Genomic DNA, 23,412 nt, shown 5'->3' with positions numbered 1-23,412 from the left:
TGTGCAAATGCACGGGGAAATCCGATCTGTGAACTCATACCGAGCTGCGACCAAAGCTAAACCATATAAGTCTGGACCCAGGAGGATTTCACAGAACAGTCATCAAACACACACAGACACACTGTATATAGTCTTGTATACAGACACACTCCCTCTGACTGACCAGAGTCCCCTGAGCAGCAGGCAAGCCGCCAACAACCACAGCGGTTTATTTTCCTGCTGTTGCTATAGAAACAGCAAAGCTGCCACAGCTCCAAACTCTCTCCTCACGTCTCCATCTCTTTGTCGCACTGTAATTTCAACTCACTCTGCTTTATTTGCACAAAGCTGGAGAATAATACTGCAGAACTGTGAGCAGAGCACAAAACATTAAAGTTTGTTACAGTGGTAGTGGGCATGTTTGTAGTAAGCAATGTCCCACCTCCTGTGGGATCCGCTTTGTTGTGCAGGAAATTGGTGAGTGGGTTTGCAGGGTTACTCTGGAACAGATGTACAATCAACAACAGGAGACCAAGCCTCTCAAGTGGACAGGAATCTGTATTGCCTGACAGTCATTTTAGGTTGATATGCATTTATTTGTTTCACATAGATTTAGATGTTTTTACGAACTGCAGGAACGGCAGAGGGCCTGAAATAATAACTCATGGTTATCTTTAATTCAAAGTCTTCACCTTGAAGATTATTGTGGATGGTGAGAAATATTGACTGTTTTGCAGCACTGCTACACTGCAGAGCTACAGTCAAGATAGGCAGCATTCCTCTCTTTTTGGGTTAGTCACTGGTCAAATTAAAAACATGTTTTCCTGGAAGGTAATACAAATGTAAAACACCAATACAACACATGTTTCACTCTTAATCAAATGCTAGGAGTTGGTTTATTCAGCTCAATTATTGATTAGTCAAGTGTTGTGTTATACAACTGTAATTTTTTCCATGCGCATTAGTCTGTGGGATCTTTAGCAGGAAGTTCATTCAAAGATTCATTAAAAAACAAACACACACACACATTTGCACACTATTTTGTGAAACTAACTTGTATTAGTCTACATACAGTACTGCCAGGCCTTCACATTACATCCTATACAGTTTTTCTTTCCAAAGTGGTGTCAAACAACTGGACCATATATCCTTGCATATGAATGTTGCTGTATTATCAGTGTTTGCTATGTGACTGGTGCGGCCTTTTTACAAGCTCCTGGCCAGAGTCCCAAAGATAAGCGTGGTGTAAACTATAGTCAGTCTGTTTGTGTGTCTGACGTAGCTCTGCTGGCTCCACCACTCGGCAAACAGCCTTATCTTTAGCCGCCTATACCGTATCAATACTGCTTTGCCCACAGTTTTAGCCTCCAGTGTCCCTATCTACTTTTATTTATTGGCTTAGTTTTCTGATAGGTCAGTGGGGCAGCAATAGGTGAAGCTGGTAACGAATTTAATGAGCACCCTGCACTGTCTGGATCCCAATGCAAACTACTTCAAATGATCTGACATGCTTATAAACTGTGTCCTAATTCAGGGGCTGCATCCTTCAAAGGCAGCTTTTGAAGGCCGGTTGCATCACGGCTTCGCAACTAGGCTGTCCCATTTCGAAGGCTCCTTCAAAAGTGGCTTAGGAACGCAGCTTTGTTTTCCTGGGCCACAAAAGCTCCAACAGGTAGATCCTTCCAAGATTCACTGTGCACCAGTAATGAAAATAATATGGCAGCATGACCATGAGTCTGAATTACATTACTAAATGTACCAGTATCAACAGTCACTCAAAAGAAGCCGCACAAAGTAAATATAGGAGTACGTATAATGATAATATAGGGCACTATGCAGTACATAAGGAATGTTTTTGGAAAGAGCCGTCCTGCTTTTACGACTGTGTCTTTACATGCTGGTGAGTCTGCACCGTGGAAAGTCCTCTGATCTATCAACTACAGCTAGTTTTGGTTTGCATGATTGTTCCCTCTGTCAGCACCCATCCAGACTACGTTTGATGTTGAAGACAAACTCTAGCACGCTGCTTAAGATTTAACAACAGACGTGCACTGAACATCAGGGACCAACTGTCACTGGAAAGTCTAAGAAAGTGCTGATTTGAGCTGAAAATGTTGGTTTGATGCCAGTGTGTTCCAGTTTGACTGCATTATGATTCACATGAAACTACAGGTTAAAAGGTTTACTCTGCTTGAAGGAGTGTGGATAGAACCAGTATCTGATCTACATTTAGGCCCATGTTTATCCCAAACAGACAGAAACCTTTTTTTTCCCTGCACAATTTGAAACATTGTTGCTGGCTAAGATTGCAGTTTTGCCAAACACTCCATAATCAATCATAACAAACTGAAAACATTTCAGGTTCAGATTTTGCACAAACCTGTCGAAGATTATGCCTTCACTTGGTCATAATGGATTCCTGAGTCTATTCTATGGGCAGAAATGGGAATCATGTACTATCTGATAAAGTGAACAAAACGTAAGTGGGCTGAATACTTTCTGAAACCACTTTCCTTCACTGCATGAACCCCCCAATTACTGTATCATAGATACAACGTCTGAAGTGTACATGTATTTCATTCTGACTCCCTGAGAAACAGAGACATTTTCTCCATGAACCAATCTCTCACAAAAGAAGTTGGACGAGAAGTGAAATGTTCTTGAAACAATTTAGTGAAAAGCGGGGGCCCCTTCTTCATTCCAAAACTACCATATCTCTATTTCCCCTCGCCCCCTCCTCGTTCTCCTTCTTCCCATTTCAACACTCTCCCCCCTCTCTCTCTGCATGCAGCTGAGAAAATAGCCCCTTGCTTTTAGATGGGCCTTGACTCTGGGCTCCAGGTCAATTTCCCTGGTTTCCTGACACCGTACACCACCAACAACCAGATGGAGGGAGGGGGAGCACAGGAAGACAAGAGCGAGGAGAGAGAAGGAGGGATAGAGAGAGAGAGAAAGAAAGAGAGAGAGAGAACAAGAACAATAAAAAACAGAGACACACCAAGAGGGGAGAGAGGCAGGGGAAAAAAAACTCCAGATCTCCAAGATTTGAGCTCCCACCATCTGGTTTGAGCTTCAGGAATAAGAATTTGATTACAAGACTTTTCCCCTAAAAACACAGAGGGAGGATTGTTGAGAGAACTGCTGCTACAGCAAATGGGACTGGTTACAGTCCAGGTCTGTACCTCCCCGGAGTATTTCCTCATAGGGAAATAAATGGCATATATCATTTACACTGCTCTCGCAGTTCTCTGAATCTTCCCACATTTAAAAAATGAATTAACACATAATTCACAAGTTTAGTCTTCAGCCCAGAGGTTTTTACCATATTTGTGGAAGCATAACTTTCACCACAAAAACACTGAGATAGACTAAAATACACTTTAAGAACAATAGCAATTGAGCAACAATGTTTACATAAGGCACACTGCTTATTTTAAAAAGATCTCTCTGGTTTATTACACTTATGGCCCAATAACATGGCACCTATTGCATTAATAGGTGAAATCTGAGACGGTTAAGATTACAAAGTCCATCAAGAAATACAAGCTGTCGGACAATCAGACAAGTTGAAAACAAGCCAGATTATTCAAACCTCTTCACCGAGATGTAAAACACATTCAAAATGTCAGTAACGATCCCCGACTGCCTGGAAAACCGTGCACGTAACCACGGTAAATACATCAGCTGAGGCAGCTCCTGTGATTGATTTGTTTGACTAATCAGCATCTACATTAAGCTGTCCAAACTGTAACATGCCATTTCCATGTGAAAACAATGTGTCCACACACTATGGTGACAGTCACACTTAAGTTTTAAACCTTAGGCTATTTCTGATGTCACACTCCCATATGCATATTACTCAACAGTGATGAGTACAAATAACATTGAGTGTGTGTGCCCGAGGCAGCGACAGCACATGATCCATCCGACTGATCCTGAAAGTCTTGTTCTTCACTTTGCAGAGTATACGAGCAGACAGGTTGTACACAGAAAACCAGCTTTAGACAATACAACCATTATAGTTGGGAAGTTCACATCACTCATGATGAATAACGTGAACATCTGCAGCCTAAGGTTTCAAGCACACAGGTATGTGTCAATTATTAATCATTTGAGGATCCTAAACACACGCTGTTGCCATCTAAAACTACAGCTCTGAAACAAACACCTGAAGCCCCCCACCCCTGCCCTCCTCCCACCCATCTGCAATGCTATCTGATAGCAACTTTGAAATTGAGACTAAACTGTGCTGTGATAACAGAAGACAGCATTCCCCCTTTCCCAATTGTAAACAGCACAAGGGAGACTGTAGCAAAGAGAAAGAACTGGACAAATAGAGAGTGGGAGAGAAGCACACAACTCTGGAACCACTCCTTGAAGTCTGCAGAGCTGCTGCCGAAAATAAGTTGGTTGAAAAACAGAGTCTGGCTTTTCTTTTTCTTTTTTTTTTAACTGCTGCATGACTTGGCTTTTTGGGAGGAGAGGTGGAGAGATGCACAGGAGGAATGATACAGTACAAAAGGAAAGACATTGTGTTTTTGATATTCAATTTAAACAATTAACAGCGTAGGTTTCAGTTCTCTCACCAAATGCCTTTGCAAATTTCAAACGTTATGAGTTATAAGCTTAAAGAATCCAACTTTACCCACTACAGAGTAGCTGTTGCTTCTGCCCAGAATTCCTTTATAACGGAAATATATCAACACCTCAGACCACCAGACTGCAAAAAACACTACCTAGGTCAGTTCAATCCCAGAGACATTTTAGCCTGTCTCAATGAAATTATAGTCAAGCAGACACTACATTCCACTTCTGTTTTTCAGATTTATCTTTTCATTTACCTCAAGGTTAAGCTAGGGCCAAATTATATGGAGAAATTTCATCTTTGTAATAATAATCACTGAATTGTCACATGTTGCAATATTGCAGCTTCTCGGCCGAGGCAGACAGTCATTTACTGAAAAGCATTACACACCAGATATAATGACTCAGTCCATGTGTCCACCTACTTGTCAGTCACTTTATAAAGCATTGTTTACCTGAGGTGAACATAAACTCCCAAATTGGAGTTGGTAGCTCTTTAACCTTCATAGTCAGTGACACACACCACAAAAAATATGTAACTGGATAAATACTGGACTGCATATAGGAAAAAAGCAATGGGCTGAATCCATTGTTAATGGGCTGTCTACTGACTCAAAGACTTTGTTCCAATCTGGCTGCCGATCTGAACGTCTCAAGTGTGCAAGGGAGTTTATGCTCTCTGTAATACAGTTATAGCAACAACTGTGACTACAAAGTCAATACTAGAGGCAAGTTTTATTCCTTTAAACCACACATTCCTCTCCTCTCAATGGCAAAATAATAACTATGGTTGGTCTACCAGGACTGCCCCATTTTCGAGCTAGACTTTCCACCTCGCAATTGCACGTCTCTGCCAAACAGACACGTAAACTCAGCAGATATGATCAGTGAGATAAGCTAGGAGTTTAAGCTAAGTTTTAACAACAGTCAGTGATGCTGTTAAACAGGATTTATTCACCATGAGGGAGAAACCCTTTGTCCGTTTGTTTGTTTGTCATTGTACAAACTTGACAGCGCTAGTGGTTCATATGCTAACTAGCCAAGAGACTGACCTGCTAGGTAATTGTTGGATTAGCAGGTGTGTAATGGTGTAATAAATTAGCTGGTACTATCTGTTATTACACATTCTTAGTGTAAATAAGTAATATAATCGAGGAATCAGCTTAGTGGTTGAATATTTATTCATTACTTAAGTGAATTCATCTTTTTCCACTGCTGGAAAAAGTAACTGAAGCTTGCATGTAAGAAAAAAAACCTTCAAGTAAAAGGAATTCATTAAAATTACTTGGACTGAAACCCATGATTAAATACTGTGATTTGACATGATCTATTAATGTTGTCTGCTGCAAGTAGCAAACACGTGACAATGTGTTTGTTATCATGGTAATGTACTCCCGGGGCATTTTTAAAAGGCAGCAAACTGGATTTGTTTGTTTTTTTCAATCAATCAATGATTTTGAAATCTATAGTTGTATAAACCAAAACATTCAAAAGATAAAGTGCATAATTATGCTAACAGTGGGGTTTAGAAAGTGTATACAAAGATTTGGACCGATTACCCACACCCATAAAAGTCTACGATGCCCTGTGGCTTCCTGTATTTAGACCCAGGTTTCCACTGAGTACTGATCTGTGATAGTTTGTGTTTAGATCCTTTTACACAGCTTGTTCAACACTGCACACTGACGCTGTTATACATGACACCCGATTCTTGCTTGCAAAAAAAAAAAATCATACACAAGGGTGGCATTTTCTATGTTGGGTTTAGTGTAAATGAGCAGAGATGGCTTAATATGATAGTGATGACCCTCACTTGTAGGTTGCTTTAAATAAAAGCATCTGCCAATTAAGTCAATGTAATGTAATAATGTGAGTTCTTCTTTGTGGCAAAGTGGAGTTGTCTCTGTTTAAAAGCGAGTTTTAATAGTTGCATGGGAGGAAAAGGAGAGGCTTTCCATAAATCTCCACCACTCCCTTCTATCCTTTCCACCACATTCCTGTCGTCCATTACCCCTCCACCAGTAGTTATGTAACCACTGTCTGAAGATGTATACAGAAGACACAAGAAAAGAGGCTGTACAGAATGAACAGAGAAAGTACAAAGGCATGTTGTTGGGCCAAGAATGACAACTTTCTCCTAAAAGTGCAACACATACACTTTCCCTCTGATGTATTTACTGAAACTGAATTTCTGACTTCACACTTCCTCGCAAAATTATTGCACTAGCAAGACAGGAGATAACTAGATATCCAGTCACCAAACAAACACTTACAAGGCCACTTAAACTCGCTCAAGGACGCCCTTTCTTCCTCTGTTCCAACAATGCAGGGGTCTCCAGGTTATTTTGGGGTTGGGTCTGGCTAATAATATCTTCAAGATGGCACCTGACAGGCAGAACATGTAAAGACCTGAAAAGTTCCACCTCACAGTACAAAAGTTTCACGGTGTTTCACAGCTGACTCACCAGCAGCGTGCACGGTCATGATTCATAAACAACACGGTAGACGCCTGTTACCGTAGGGCACGGGAGCAAACCACCAGCCACAAGGCCAGACTTAGCTAGCTACACACTTTCACAGCAGGGGGAAACAATACGGTGTGTTTGAGACACTTGGTAATTATTTAACTCAAATGATGTGGTTTCTTGTTGACAAAGTTTCCGTACTAATTTTAGAAAATTAAAAGACTACGGACACGAATTAGCCGCCGGACCCGGAGCAGTTAGCCGGACATGCTAACAATGCTCAGTCCCACCAGGTGCCCTAATTATCTCCGCGAGGCAAAAGGGTGCATTTAAGTTCACTTCCGTTCTTCTTTACCGTGTTTGTACTTACACAACGCTTCTAGAAATCATCCAGGACACCATGTTGTCGGTAGAGTCGGGCTGTATCGGCGGTAGAAGACTGTCCCCGGTGATAACGTCAAAGGCTAGCCGCACCGCTGTGAACTTCTTCAGCCGAAAACTTCGATGAGCGAATCCGGGGCCAGCTAGCTGTCTCTTCCCTCAACATCAGCCGAGCCTCATGTCTGAAAAACACCAGATATCACTGTTCTGTCTGTGCAGACATAGCTGAGCGACGGATTATATCCAATAACGATCCCCGTTGTTTTTGTAGCAGTCACTTATTCCCCCCTGGTTTCCTCCTTCCCTCTGTGCTTTGCGATCCAGTTCCTGGCACCAGGACGGCGCTCAGATAGCGACTGACGTCAACAGGAAAAGCACAGCCTCCTCAGCCTCCCATTGGCCAGTTCGCTCTGTTTACAACGCGCACGAACTGTATTTTTTTCACGTCTGGCCATGTGACTTTTGCGTTTAGCGAAAGCGGTGGGATTTTAAACTCAGCGACCTGAGCTCTGATTGGTCGGTCCACGAATCGTGGCGAATTCTAGCCAATGGGCGGCAGAAGCAATGAGGCGGCTCGGTGGATTTTCCCAAGCGCTGTTGTCGGGGTAGCATGTTTCTTAGCATTAAAATGGAGGGTGACCTTGTTTTAAATTTCAGCACACACAGCACGGGCGGGTGCAGACCATGGATGATAGAGCCATGGTCCAGGCATGTCTCTACATGTTTTGTGTTACCAAAATTGACACGTGTATGGTCGACCAACGGAATGTGAGCTCCTTCCACGACCGTTTTTTTTTTTTTTTTTCTCAAAATGCACCTTGTCAGGTAATGAGTGTATATCAGGGTGTGTCATACCAGCTTCATTAATTTTCTCAGCCCAAGATCCAACTCTGTAAACTATGTTTTCCAAATGTGCATTGTGAAAGGACTATATTTTATTATGATGCTTGTAGGCTACATAATAACCTACATCTTGGACTTTGCTATAAAATCTGTACACATATGTAATTTTTTAACAGAGAGAGGGGTTATACTAAATAAATTAACTGGAAAATTCAGAAATTTGTGAGAGAAGATCTGGTTGAGGGGTAATGGTTTTATTTTACTCTATTGTATTCTAGGTGACATTGGTAAAGAAGCCTGCCTGGATACCTGAGTGTGGCCAGCCCTTGTCTAGCTCATTATGTAAACCACACCAGTCTTTAGGATGTAATCATATTCATTACAGTTTTCCATACATAGGAGTTGGCAGACACAGAGCCCATCTGTGAGCTTTAGCAGGCCTGTCTCTTTGTATGTGTGTGTGGGCACTTCTGTGTGTGCAGATAATGATATCTGAGCACAAACGCATGCAAGCTTGTATGTGTGCAGCTATGAGCTCATGCCCTTATATTTGCAGATGTGCATGTTTTTTGACCACATGCATGTATATGTATGTTTTGTGCAGGAGTATGTGTGCGCATGTATGAGGAAGGGGGATGGATCCATGGCTACTTGTTATTCATGAAGGCGGCTGTTGCGGTGTGCAGCAGTGTGAGGTAGATTCCCAGTGGAGCTTCTCTGGTCACACAGCCTGTCTGGGACAGCATCACAGGATCACAGCTGAACAAAAAAAATGGCCCCACACCAAGATTCAGCTGCTCACTGTTAACCTTGCAATGCTCTATGATCTCACACACAGCTGCAAAATCTAGTCAGAAACACACATTCGCGGATACACTGAGCAGAGATATTCTGAAAATCAGCCACGGGTGAAAACCAAGTGTATTTGTGTGGAACGCTTCTGATTTAGGACTTTGCTTTGGGAGTGCATGGTGGTGATTTAATGTTTCCTTGTCTATAATACAGTATTGTAAATTAATACAGTAGGGATTTCTCTCATGTTCTGCATTCCAAATATCTCTATCAAGTCCTCTGAGGGTCTCTTTCACTTCATGAAATGAAACAACAGTGAGGCTGCCAAGTGAAAACCCCCTTATAACATTACTGCCATGCACTCACACTCTGTCGCATAACATGAGCTGCAGAGTGGTTACTAGATGGCTTGTGTATTTATGAACTTTGCAACAAATCTGAAGCTGCCCACAAGCAATGACTAATGTAAACAAAAACCACAAAAAACGATCTAAACATTTCTACGCCTGTTATAATAAACATAACATAATATGTAAATGGGATGAGAAGTTGTAAGTCACACTTCTTCATCTTCACCACAGTGCTTTTCCTTTCAGTTGTTTCATATTCTTATTTCACCACCGTGACAAACCTCTGCTCGGCCATTGTCCTTTTCTTCTTCCTCATTTTCCTTCCTCTTTCCTCTTTTGTCTCATGTGACCTTAGTGTAGCTGTTTCCTCAGCATCTTTCCCCTGTTCTCTCACTACTCCTCTGCTCCTCTCTCTGTCATCCCCATCTTTCTTTCTCCACCTCTCTTGTAAGCCACCCCAGAGGTCGCTCCAGGCTGATGGCTTTCTACATGCTGCACACAAAAACTTCTACACTGTCCTTAAGATCCCTACACACACACACACACACACACCTTCCCTCTCTTTCACTGGTTCTTTCTTGCTCCTTTACAGCCCAGGAGGCCTCAGTGGAAGACAAAGCAACTAGTAAATCCGCTCTGAAAGAAAGAGACCAAACATGTCAGTTGCATTTAAAACGTTGAATGAAATATTCATGCAATAGAACAAGACTAAGGAGTTGTAAATCCATGAATGAAATGATAAATGATTGTTAATCAATTTAGCTCTGATGCCAACATTATCAAAGTCTACTGGGGCCTATAATACTGCCTGCAAGACATCTGTTGGTATTTGATCGTATATGTGCTTCCATTCAGTGCCGTCGTTGGTTTCCATTCATTTCAATGTGATTTGAGATCTATTAGACTTGCTTGCTGCTTGCTTGCTGCTGAGTTTTACATAATCTGCCACCACAGTGAACATCAAGTTTGTTTGTGTAGTCGGTTCCATTATCGTTGCACTTAAATTCAGTGTAAGTGCAAATCAATTTGAAAGGTGTGCACTGCTTTACCATGAAACAAAGGTAAAAAGGAATGCAGAAGCTCAGTGTGCAGGATTTAGAGCTGTCATTATTAGTTTATTACTTCATAATTTCATTCAACTTTCAAGCTTGAATGTTGCCTATACTTAATGAATAAATCAGTTAAAGAAATTCATTAGCAATAGAGATCCATATTGTGATGTTGCCTGTTCTCAGTGTTTTTAGATCAGCATGTTTCTTTATTGAGAAACAAAGGTTGTTGGTGTTCTGGTACCAGAGTTGGTCTTCTGGAGTGTTCTGGTGCAGTAATGCATTTGAAGGTGACATTACAGTAATGTCTGTTAAAGAGAAGTGAAGACTTTTGAAACTCAGAGGCAGGTTATCAATTGCAAAAAAAAAACAACAACTGTAAGAATACACAGGAAATGCCATGTCACAAAAACAGGAGTTAGTCAATTAACCACATAACAAGCCGTATTATTTGTTAGGTATTTGCATGAAAAGCCCTCAAACAGGTTTCAACACCACAAACTGATTCAGCAAACAGCTCCTGGACTTTGACAATACCCAACTGTTGGTTAAAGCAGACTGTCATACCTTCAGTTATACATAACTTTAAACAAATGAGCTAAATAGAAATTTACTAAATTGGTGATGTAAATCAAAACATGTTTTTACATTTCTGTTGCAAAGTTGGATATTTTAACATGGGGTTTATGGAGATGACTCCGTTTCAGAGCCATACTCTAACGGGCCTTCTGCAGTTCGTAGCCTACACTTCTGTGTTTGATTTAATTTCCAGCCCTGGCGGGTGCGCACTTGTTGCTTTATCAATTAAACATTCTCAGAAAATCAATTGGCATCAGAAGGACAAGGACATGTGGCTTGAGGAGACTGCAGTTGCAAGATGTACAGACCTCTGCTGAGGGTAATGTCAGACAACACACACCAGACCTCAGAGAGAGAAAAAAACAAACTAAATTTATGGTGATCATCTGGATGTGGTTCTGCCTCGCCCATGCCCCCATCCTGCCACCAGATTCATTCAGTACTTTTGACGTAATCCTGTTGACAAATGAACACAGACGGGAAAACATAACCTCATGACCAGAGATAGTTAATGCTACTTTCATAAAATTGAATTCCCAAACATCACTGTGTGTGTTTTAGCACTTTTAATACATTGATTGTACACCAATGATGGTTATTGTGAGTTTCGGGGCACTAGGGGCATGTGAGTTCATGCCCCCCAAAAGAGCCCCTTTGTGTTGTTAATCCGGAGGGTGTACTCAGCTGGATGCAATCTAGCCTATGTGCTTTGTTTCTGTTGTCTTTGATAAACACAGAAAATATCACTGTGCCAAAAGGCAGAGAAATCTTGCTAACCTTTGCTCGCTGCAACAATCCACGCCCGCATGAGCCTTGTTCTCTGCTGGGCTGTGGAACTGCCAGTCTGCAAATGATTCCACTCCTCCCTGTGTTGTCTTTGACAGAGACCTAAGGGTAGATGCTGCAGCTCAGACCTTAGTGTTAATCTTTCTGGATCTATCAGCAGCCTCTGACCTGGTGAACCACCACATCCTGCTGTCCATATACTGTCTAGTCTGGACAAAGTGTGTTCTTTATTTGAATCCTATCTCACTGGACATTCTCTCTACTGTGCCTAATATCCATATCCCATTGTCCCTCTGCAGGGGTGTCCCAAGACTCTGAGGCCCCTTTTTATGTCTTGAGTTTGGTTATCACTGCTTCACATATCACTGCTGCACAGATACCATTTATACCTGTCATTCCCACCAAGTTGTCCCCTATTGTGCCGCTTTCAATGTATAACATTAAACAAATTCAGGCCTTACCTGACATCAGTATGCCACCCATTGGCTCGTCTCACCTGCTGCATTCATGCACACTAGTGAAACCCTTACAGATGATCCAGAATGCAGCACCACTTGTATAGTTTTCAATCACATCACTCCACTGCTCATTGACTTCCCCTGGTGGCACCCTGTCTGCCTGTGCTGGGCTGTCCTTAAAAACATAACTTGCCAGACGAGTCCTTACTATACACCACACACTTATAGTGCACTTCTGTTACCTGATCTCCCACTTTGACATAAGATCAGAGTACTTATCCCAAGCCCTTGTAAGTCACTTGGGATAAAAGCCTCTACCAAATGAGTAGTGTATATGTATAGGTCCATATAAATGTTGGTTGATAGATTAATTGAAATACGTTTAGCAATAGTTCAAAGATAACCACTGACACTGGAATCTCAAATGTAGGCTAAATAATTACTAGAAACTGTTGTAGTTTCTGTGATAATAAACCCATAACCGTCAATCTCATCTTTGGTTTTCTGACTGAAAATAAAACGAGAACAATTTTTATTTTTATTTAATTAATATTTGATAAATTAGCCTAATATTAAAATAAGATAATTTAGGTCTTGATTTTTTTTTTTGACAAAGACTACAACCCAGAGGGTGGATTACATATATAGTATAGGCTAATTCACTAATTCAGATTTCTGCCATTTTTGTATTAATTCGCGTTTTCTACTTTGCCATGTTAGTAACTGAGTCTTATTTATAACAGCATCAACTAAACATAAAATTAATTTCCTTACGGCTTGTGATTTCAGGCTGTATAGGGACTGTTGTAGTAGCCTAGTTAATATATTAGTACCAGCAGTGGCACTAGAAGTAACAGTAGTATCAGTATTATTACAGTAGTAGGGTAGTACAGGCAGAAGTTGTCAACAGTAGTCGTGGCAGCTCTACAAGCACGAGCAGCAGCCGATGCTCGGCGAAAGTAGTACGGATGGGGTTTAATTGGGCGGAGGGACACAGCCGTGCTACGGCCGTGTGAATGCCATGGGATCCAGCGGAGAAACACAGTATGGATGGCGGCGGTGATGCGGTCCAGTGTTCCACCGTTTTTTTCAAGCGGAGAGAAAAGAGACTGACGCTCGAGCGGGTGGAGACTGCTACACATTTAAATCCCCCGGGTCGGTTTTCCAGCTTCTAGCGACAGATAACTTTTCCTTTTTCTTTTTTTTTTCTTTCTACCGTTGGATTCTTTAGAGCTGAATTAATGTCGTAAATGACAGGTCTGTAAGGGCGTCGTTGTTGGGAAGTTTTTGCGAGGGGGGGGGGATTGGACCAGCAAAGGGCCATGGCAGTCGAGGCTCGGCCGGAGCTGGTCGGGAAGCGGTTCCTCTGTGTCAGCGGGGACAAGCCGCCCGAAATCGGCGACATTGGTCGGTGGCCGTGGAGGTCCGGGGTCATACGAGCCGTGAACCATCTTGACAGCGACAATCCCGACCTGACGGTAAGGAAAACCCCCGACTTTGTGCTCCCTTTTCCACTCTGTTACATGCAAAGCAAATGGGGAAATCTCTGTGGTTGGTGGCTAGCCAGCGAGGCAATGTTGTAGGCTTGCCAGGCGGAAATTATTGTATGGATTTGTGTTAGTTATTATGGCTCAGTGGACCCGAGGAGTACACGGCTTCTGTTTATCATTAGTTTCCACCGAAATGTCTCTCTGTGGATTGTGCAAGTTCCACCAGTTATTAGACACTTAAGCAAGTTGGGAGGCGGACTACCAGCAGGGGGTTATAGAAAGCAGACAACACACTGCTTATTTACACCAAAATCCTCTCTAACGCTGTCTCATTCATAAATCATTTACTGTGGTGAAGACGAACCTCCATGTTTTCATATTTAGTCAACGCCAATAATGGTTAAAAGCAGTTATCTCTGTGTAGTACCACTGTCTCCACAGCACTAAACGTTAATTTATCATTAATCAATCTGCTGATTAGAAACACCTGGGATCTGAGCTGGTATTGTGACGTTTGTGTGAGAGAGGCTGCGTTTGTAAGAAAGAGAGAGAGTATGAGAAAAGCATGTGCAGGAATTTTGAGTCCCGAGCAGCTATACGCTTTAATCTGCTGTATACTGCAAATCAGCTGACGGAGGTGAGGTTGGCTTCCTAGATTTACCCCCCGGCGTTACAGCCTTTACGTCCAACTAATCCCCCCGTCACCTCGTGGTTATTGGCCACAATCTACCTTTTATTTGTGAGTGTCGATCGTCCGTGAAGGCTCGTTTTGCCCCCGTGTCTCCCAGGCGGACAACAAACCCCCTCTCCGTCTCGGACAAGGACGCAGGAATGCTAGGACTTGTAAAAACATAAAAACTGGCTCGCTGCAGGCTGAACAATGGGCAATTTGTCGTCATGTAGAATAAAAAAAAACATGATGTGCAATTTCAAAAACAGCTCAGTATTGTCACCATCGGAGCTTTCAGTAGCGGATATATTTCCTGCATGATGTGTAATTATCGCGCTCTTTATACGGGCAGTAGCAGACAGGCAGTGATGGATGGAAATCTAAGGCAATATACTGGTCTGATTTCCCCCCCTTCCTCTTCCCTTTTAAAAGAGGTATTTTCACAGTGGGTTAACATGCAAAAACCAGCAAACAGTGAAATATTTACCATGACAAGCCCTTGGCTGGCTGATACACTGCACTGTCTCATTGTACAGTGCCTGTTCCCCGTTTTCTTTTGTTCACAGAATCCTTCTATCTGGCTATGCAGATAACTGGCCAAACCCAAGCACAGGTCTGATTTGATTATCCAGCCTGTTGTCTTTGTACATATGCTTGATAACAGTAAGTCATCAGATATAATACTATCAACTAATGGTCGTAAGTCTCATTCATTGTGTGACTTAATTCGAGAGGCATCTGTTAGTGTGGTCCTTGTGTGTTGTTCATCAGATGTAATTTAAAGCATACAATTAGACCGGTGTGTCAAAGGTCCTCACATGTCATTGACTACTTGTGGTGCTTTCTTTGGGATTAGTCAGTAGTGAATTCCTGGTGTCACAGGTTCAAGGCTTTCTGTGATTCTCTCTTGGGATCAAGCATTTACATCAAATAGTCTGTGTTTTTTGACAGTAATAGTGAGGCGGCTTAATGCCACGGGTCCATTACACTGTCATAGCTGAACATGTCTCAGATGTGTAATTGCGTGTTCCCTCATCCTCACATTTGTATTTCATGTATCGCACAACAAACACGTTTGCAGCTAGCCTACCTATTGCCATCGGTCTTGTGGTGTGTGTGTGTGTGTGTGTGTGTGAGATATAATTTAGGCAATGAGTAGTGTTGTAGTTTAATTCCATACAGTGGGGCACAGTCTCATTAGCAAGGGGCTTAACTAGCTGAGTGAATACAGTCGAGAACGATTGGAGATTAGATTAGAAGTGTGTCAAGCCAAGCTGTCAAGCCTTTGTCAAGTGTCTATGGTCAGATCGGCCAGTAGTACAGCAGTATACTGGGTTAGCAACAGCTCATCACACCTTTGTATTATTGTATATCTTAGTGAGAGAATAATGCACATTATATCAATGAGTATAAATATGACAACAAACAGATTGTCAAATCAAGTGTCTAATAAATTCAACCATCAGAGGCTTTTACTTTGTGACAATACGATCTGTATTTTTATGGCAGTTAACTCACAACACAACATTGTTCTCAGACAGTAACAGTTCCAATATGGAGCCAATTCAGTCAATTAATTGATTAGTAAATCAAAAGAAAGTTAATCAGTAACTCATGTTTATTCAATGGGTCCATCAATGTGTTGATTTTCAGCTTTCCCTTGTCTTAGCTTGCAGTGAACTAAATGTTTTTGGTGGATGAAGATGTCACTTTGGGCTCTGGGAAGTAGTGATGGGCATTTTTGGGGGGGATTTTTGAATGTTTTATAATCAAAATAAATCAATTAATTGTGAAAATAATTGGCTGATAAATTGACTGTGCACATGTTCATCAGTTGCAGCCCTAGTCTAACATGATTTGAGAAGTGATGTTGAGTGTGAAATGCTCTCGCTTCATTAGACAGCATGTGTGTATTTTGAGATGTGCCTCTGCGTAATAGAAAGCAGCCTTATGTTTTATGATGTGCAGAAGAACTGAAAATAAAAACTGAAGTACGTTGGTAAACGAGATGCACACAGTCTGATTCTGCACACCTTGAACAAGCACATGATAAGATCTTACTATCTTTTGTGCACTGATTCAAGGTTAACACTCCCAGTATGAACTGTAGTTATGCATTACTAACTACGTACTATGATGCAGTGTAATTAGTAAAACTAACTGTACCTGGCAGACATTTCTCTAGCTAAATGTTACCAGCTGTGGCAAATACTGATGATATGTTATCCTTATTATCATTTTCAGGTTTCAGATATCCGTGGTTGTGACGGCCCCAGAGACATCTGGCCTCACAGGAGATTAGACCTTTTTGTAGACAAGGAAATATTAGAATTACTGATGCATTTTGCTCAATTGGTTTAGACACAATTCTCTGTAGGATGTATGAGAACAGGAATAGTACACAGTATAACTGAAGGCTGTCCAGCTGTTTGTGCATATGTTATTTATTCTTCTGGGATATTCCTTCTCCTAAGTAGCAAGCTATAAAAGCACAGTTTCATTGTCTAACACTTGGTTCACATTATGCAATGGGCTCATAACTAATTAGTAGATGTGATAAGATGTATGTGATATGATGTAACATTGGGTCGAGGCATATTCTGGGTATTTAGATACTGAGCTAATGGTGTAGTCGGTCCAGTTTTGTTTGTAGGTTTCAGCTAAATGTTAGCACTTATAGTCATCATGCAGTTGCTTACAGTCCATTTAAGGTCCCATTGTTTGAGTTCCTTCCACCTGATAAACTGGATAATACTTTATTAGCTTGACTCGTAAGAGAAATACTATTGTTTGTTTGGACGTGGAATTAAAAAAAGGTCAAGAATGCTCTCAAGTATTAAGATGCACTGCCCCATTAATCACATTGTAAATTATTTTCCTTGTTGACCCACTATCGATGCTGCAGGGATAGTCACTGAAACAGAAAACAGAAAAATACATGACAGCGGGAGAGAGTCTGATGACATACAGAGTGAAATGCAGGGAATCTAAACAGCATTGTAATTCCTCTGCAGACACTTTTTTCACAGAGAAAAAGAAAAAACTCAGCAGAGCCCTACGCCACTGTATTAGGCATAAAACTGCCACACTCATCTGGATTCACAATGAATGGAAAGAGCGGGGCAATCAGGTCACTGCCTATAGGAGCCTTTGTTTTCCCTTACAGTCCACTGTGTATGTGTGTGTATGTTTACAGTAGCAGTGCTGCTAGTTTGTTTTTAGGGCTGTGGCCTGAAGTTCATCTCCATGTGGCTAATCAGCAGAAAATGACAGACTGAGCAGGAAGAACCTTCCATACACAGTCTGCATAGTTGTTGCAGTGCTGCAGTTCAGCCAGTTTAGAAACATTTCTAAGCTGCGTGTGAGTGTGTGTTGGGTTGTGAATAGCAGCATTGTTTAGAGTGGAAACGCACACTAGAGACACGGAGAATAAACATGGCCTAGAGAGAAGCTTACACCTTCTAATATCGAGTTGTGCATACATGTATGATATAATATGAATCAGGCTGCACCCTTTGTTCCAGTTGGACTGGGATTTTTGACTATTTTGAATGCTATTCAGTGCTTTTCAAGGTTGCAATCATGAAGTGTTTTTTTTTTTTATCATCAGCTTGCCAAATTTCTTCTTTTCTGAGTTTATGTTGCACCATGCTGAAGGGACAATTACAGTGTTTAATTGTTATTACTTATAAGAAATAGATTATTTCGATATCATCATACTGCATCATATTGTGATGAAATGATCAGTTAAGTATTGTAATAAAATGAATTAACATTATTTCTCATCTGTATGTAGTTTGTTTAGTGTGAACTATAGATGTTAGACAATGTCAGTAATAGCTTAATAATGAGTTCAGCTGTATTTGATGGCCTTCTATTAAATAAATGAAATAATAACTATAATATTCACAATATAGCTCCCCATCACAGGTATGTAGCAGGGTGTATTATAATGATGGTTTTAGTTTTCACAATACAGCACAGAAACCTCAGTAAATGAAGAGGAAATGCTTGTAACACATACTTGGAAATACAAAGAGCAATAATGACTGACATTGTGCTCCTGTGGCACAGCATTACGTATGACAATGCTGCCGTTTATTTATCTTGTGCAGTCAGCCTTAACATTGTCATTTGAACAGGTTTACATACCTACCGTATATATCTAAAGACAGAATGTATGGACAGCAACGTTTATTGTCGCTGTGTAACCTTCAGGTATGTTTTAATGTTGATGTGTCCCATTATTCACTGTGCTTATGTCCTCAGGCTCTCAGTGGCTTGTTGTTGTTGTTTTTTACTGTTCAACAGTAGCTGTCATTGTCAATTTCAGTACAATTGGGGACATAAATGTTGTCCGTTGAATGATTACATAATTAGTCTTTATTTATCGGGTTGACATTCACACACAGACAGTATTGCTATGTGACTCCCAGGTTATGTGGTGTTTGCGCAACTGGATACACTGAGTGTTAGTGGTTTGTTTTCTGGTGCCTAAGGAAACAAAATGCAATTTGAAGCCAGGATGGGCTGGCTGGATTTCTGGCTGGACGTACCCCTCCCCCATCTCTTCAACACACACACGCACACACACACACACACACACACTGTGTGAGTGCACTAAAGCTCCACTACATCACAGTGCTACATACGGCGGCCATAAAACCTCTATAGGTTCGCAGGCTTCCCAGATAACCCTGGGAATACATTAGGCTCTACTACACAACAGCTGCTGTGGTTTCCTGGTGTACTACACTACACTACTGTTATTCTCATCACTAAGCTGTGATGGAATTTGTATTTTAGAGGCATATAATGCTAAAAATGCATTGTGTCTGTTAAGAAAAGTGACAAAACAACACATGGAACTTGGCAAGACCCAAAATAAGTGACTGCCAAGCATTTTGCAGTTAAACATGAAGTTGCAATGTGTTCCTTATAGATTATGGTATGATTGTCTTTCATACTGTGGAGCAGTTTTTGAAACCATTGAGCATAAACAGATTTTATGGCTGTACATGTTTAGATTTTGGTTGATGATTTAAGAGAATTTTCACTTTGGTTTCTCAGCAGCCACCATGTGATTTCCTCTTAAAAACTGATCTGATTGCAGCAAGTTCTCTAAGTGTTTATGTTGAGTGAAGGAGCTGGTGAACAGTCAGGCATCTGGACAGCTGGAAATGATGACTGTCAAGCTTACCCAGCCACTAGAACTTTGCCGGGCTGGTCAGGCTAAATACTTCACAATATCAATCAGTATACAAAATGAATTATACATTACTCTGCCCTCAAACCTGATTTCAGTTCACTACACATTTGTGATGAGAAAGAGACACATGACAATGGCTCACTATGCTGTTATCCACAACAGTGGACCCAGAGTCTTGTTAGTAAAACATTCAGTGAGAAGCCCAGACAGACTGTGACTGTGTCCTGAATATGGAATGAGTAAACCTCCGCCTGTCTGACTGCTGTTATCTCCATCACACCATTAGACAGCAGCCTGTGCGCTCACAACTGCTCTGAATGAAATCCACCACCACCCATCACTGTTTAGAGACCCAGGAGCTGATCAAAACGATGTGGTTTTGACTCAAATTGGCATATTCAGTCTGGATATGGAGGATCAAAAATAGATTTTGTTGGTAGTGGGAAAGTCCCACTAGTGTGGAACACGGTGTGTTTTAATAAATGTCCCTCTCTGAGCTGAACCATTCGAGTCCGAATCATTTCTTGGAGCCGGAGCTTTCCTGTGTATTTTCGAACACTGCTGTCAGGGAAAACTGGTGCGGCCCTCTAACTAGACTGTTTTACCAAAGAATGTGAGGGAAGCTATTTTGGTGTAGCCAGTAATGAGGAGGTTGTGCTTGTTCAGTTTGGAACATCTCCCAAATGAATTGAGCAACTGCAGCTCATGCGTGTCCATCTAGTTTGGCTGCGTCTTCTCTTTTGAGTAGAAGACGAGATGTCACCTGCTGCTGTTTGTATTCTGTCTATTTCTGGGGCCGGGACACTCTCTGAATAAACTAGTGTCTTCCTGTCCACCCTGTGAGGTAAACCTGTGACCGTTACTTGTTGCTTCCTCGTTGGAGATAACAGGGGACGCTGGAATGCTGTCTTACCTGTCTGTCTGTCATCCTTACCCACACCAGTTGACCCAGAAATGCAAGTGCATAGTTTGGGTTTAGCATCGGTAGGGACACAGCAACCCCTCCAAAGCAAAAATGACTTTTTATACTGTAAATGGATGGGCTTAATAACATTAGATCTGTATTTACATTAAGATCTGTATTGACATTTAATTAAAAACTATATAGACAATAATAAATCAGGTATTAAAAGAAAGGCGACTGTAGGGAAATGTTACTGGAAAGGTGAAAAAAACAATCAATAAAGCAAATATTTGTAGGGACATTGATGACCTCCCAAAACATGTTCATACCTACACCATAATGTAATTCACTTAGCCTGTCATTAACTGTTCCACTGCAGTAACATATTGCTGCCAGTAAGAAACAGCATGACAGTGAATGTAAACAGACTCTGCTGCAGCCTTTTTAGTTGCATTTCAATCAGAATCAAAGTTCTCGGGTTTAGAAAGACTCCCATCCATATTAGTGGCACGGAGGTTGACCATGTCAGGTTTTGGGTGTCCTCATCTCTTGGGACCTCAACGCTGACACCCTATAGTCACGATGGCTCAACTTGTCCTGCACCATGAGCAGCCTGCGTCTCCATTTGGTACCGGCAGCTGCTGCGTCTCAGACTGAAGAGAACAGCAGAGGGTGGTGAGATCTCACCATTGAAGCTCTCCAGCTTACTCACCTGCAACGTCCATGCTCCCACACACCACTGTTCATCTGCCCTGCAGCACATTGCTGTATTCACTTTACAGCTCTGTTCTTGATGTACAATGCAACTTTATTGTCTGAGAGCTCTGCTCTGTGTTACGACAGTAAAGTGAATCTAATATAATTAAATTTAAATTGATAACTGATAGTGTAGTTCATCATTAATAACATTCATTGCATGTTGTGCCAGTGTCCTCAGGGCAGTGACTTGTATAACAGCTTTTGTAGACGCACATTTAGAGTGCCAGATTAGCTGTGTGTGACCTCTGCTCACTTTTGTCCAGTCTTTGTCCTTTTCTGCTGGCTGTCTTGTCTTGTTTTGTTTTCCATCATGGTGTTATATGTTGTACTCTTCTTCCAGTCCATCCCAATCTCTTGTCTCATTTCCTGTCTGCTCCTGTCCTGTCTCAGGCTTTTCCTTTGTATTTATTGGACTTAAACTGGATTATGTGTATTACAGGGCATTGTAAACATAACCATGCTGCCTTCATAAAGTTCCTAAGATAAAATAATCAGGTCAGTTTCATTCAGAGAAGCCACACTGTTGTACTGTGATTTGCCTAAGTAGCAGGTATGGACCTTTGCTTTCAGTAATGGCCTGAGGTGAGTGTAGAAATATGAATTCATTCTGAGACTGGGATCTGTTATTGCATGCTCCACAAACCTTTTAGCTGGGTACATTATATTTATGGGGAACTACTAGAGCGCAAACAAGTAGTTGATTAATTATGTTGTCAATTATAAGAAAATTAATTGGCAACTATTGGGATGGTTGATTAATTGTATCACAAAACTGTCAAACATCTGCTGCTTCCAGCTTGTCAGATCTGTAGATTTGCTGCTCTTTGTTATGTATGAAGAGTAAATTCTCTACCCTTTAATAATTATTAGCTCCAGCACTTGAAACCATTGCAGTATATTTTAAAGATGTAGCTATACGCCTCATTAGTGAAAATAGTAAAGTTGCTAATTGACTGTCAGTGGAAAAGAAGCCGGCTGCTGTTCTGTTCTTTAAACCTCACACTCTGGCATATTCAGCCTGGCCTTGTGCTGTCGGTGCATGACTCACTGACTAGCTTTCTGATATGAAAGAGAGAGTGAAAAATCGAGAGAGGGATGGAGAGGGAGAGACGGCGAGGTGTGCAGATGAAGGGAGGAGAGAGATGTTTCAGAGAGCTGAGGCGAAGGGGAGAGCGAATGCTATTTGAAAAATGAAGAGAAGGAGAGACAGCGAGAGAAAGTGAGAGAGAGCTGTGTACTCTCATTAGTCATTTGGTTTTCCAGCCAACCAGGCTCTCTGGTAGAGAGAGAACAAGAGAGCAGAGGATAAGGAAAAGAGAACGAGAGAGGGAGAGAGAGAGAGAAAACGGGAATGTGAGAGAGACAGAGAGAGAGAGAGAGGGGTTTCTTTCTCCTCTGTCTGGCCTCTCTCCCATAGCAACAGCGGCTTAGCCACGTGAACGCCAGTTCCTTTGAGTTCACCCACTGCACAGAATTTAACTCCTTCAGTACTGGATTGTGGTACAATACAGCAGCACGAAGCCGGAGAACACGACTCAACACTGGAAAGAACAAACATACAGATGATTCGCTCTGTCTGTTTGTTGATTGTCTGAATACAGTATATTATGGTTATTAAATATAAATAGGATATTTCTGTGTTACCAAAGGTTTTGCTTCTTTGCTACCATCTTGTAGAGCTGAATAGAAATTTGTCACAAAATTCCATCACAGATACAGAATAAAAATTCTTTTATATAGAGGGGCATGGTGTACTGAACAGAATACTAATACAGAGCGGGTTTACCTTCCTTTAGAGTGGGGCAGAATAGCAGCATATAGAACAGAAATGTTGAGTTATATCAAGTGGAGGTGATAGAGAGCAGTGGACTGGCTCCACTGTTTGGTGTTGGAATGAAACAGTGGACTGATTGTTTACTGGAGCCGGAGTGGGACAAAATTGATTTCTGTGGGTTTCTTGACTCCACTGCACAACTGCACTCTGTAAATGAAATGCAAACAGAGAAATCAAATCTGTCAGCCAAGACAAAGAGCTTTAAAGTCAGATCACTACCATTGCTGTCATCACCATATAGCAGGGACACAGCTTCCAAGGCAGGTTTTTATTCAGATCC

The 23,412-nt window shown here is 41.5% G+C and overlaps 2 protein-coding genes across 3 annotated transcripts in view; one reads left to right on the top strand and one right to left on the bottom strand.

Annotated features, from left to right (window-relative positions):
• reep3b (receptor accessory protein 3b) overlaps nt 1-7,724 on the bottom strand; it is a 31,275-nt gene extending 23,551 nt beyond the window's left edge. The window contains exon 1 of the mRNA XM_085760747.1: nt 7,399-7,724. Within this exon, the coding sequence (XP_085616873.1) occupies nt 7,399-7,430 (32 nt within the window). The 5' untranslated portion in view covers nt 7,431-7,724. The remainder of the gene's footprint in view (nt 1-7,398) is intronic.
• A 5,616-nt stretch (nt 7,725-13,340) lies between these two features.
• jmjd1cb (jumonji domain containing 1Cb) overlaps nt 13,341-23,412 on the top strand; it is a 108,299-nt gene continuing 98,227 nt past the window's right edge. For both annotated transcript variants that reach the window (XM_085761216.1, XM_085761215.1), the window contains exon 1: nt 13,341-13,744. In XM_085761216.1, the coding sequence (XP_085617342.1) occupies nt 13,589-13,744 (156 nt within the window). In that variant the 5' untranslated portion in view covers nt 13,341-13,588. The remainder of the gene's footprint in view (nt 13,745-23,412) is intronic.

This window comes from Trachurus japonicus, chromosome 19, assembly GCF_045865225.1.
Source record: "Trachurus japonicus isolate A0001 chromosome 19, Traja_1.0".
NCBI classification, from domain to species: Eukaryota; Metazoa; Chordata; class Actinopteri; order Carangiformes; family Carangidae; genus Trachurus; species Trachurus japonicus.
The sequence above is the reverse complement of the archived record's forward strand: the minus strand, read 5'-3'. Positions and strand labels throughout refer to the sequence as shown.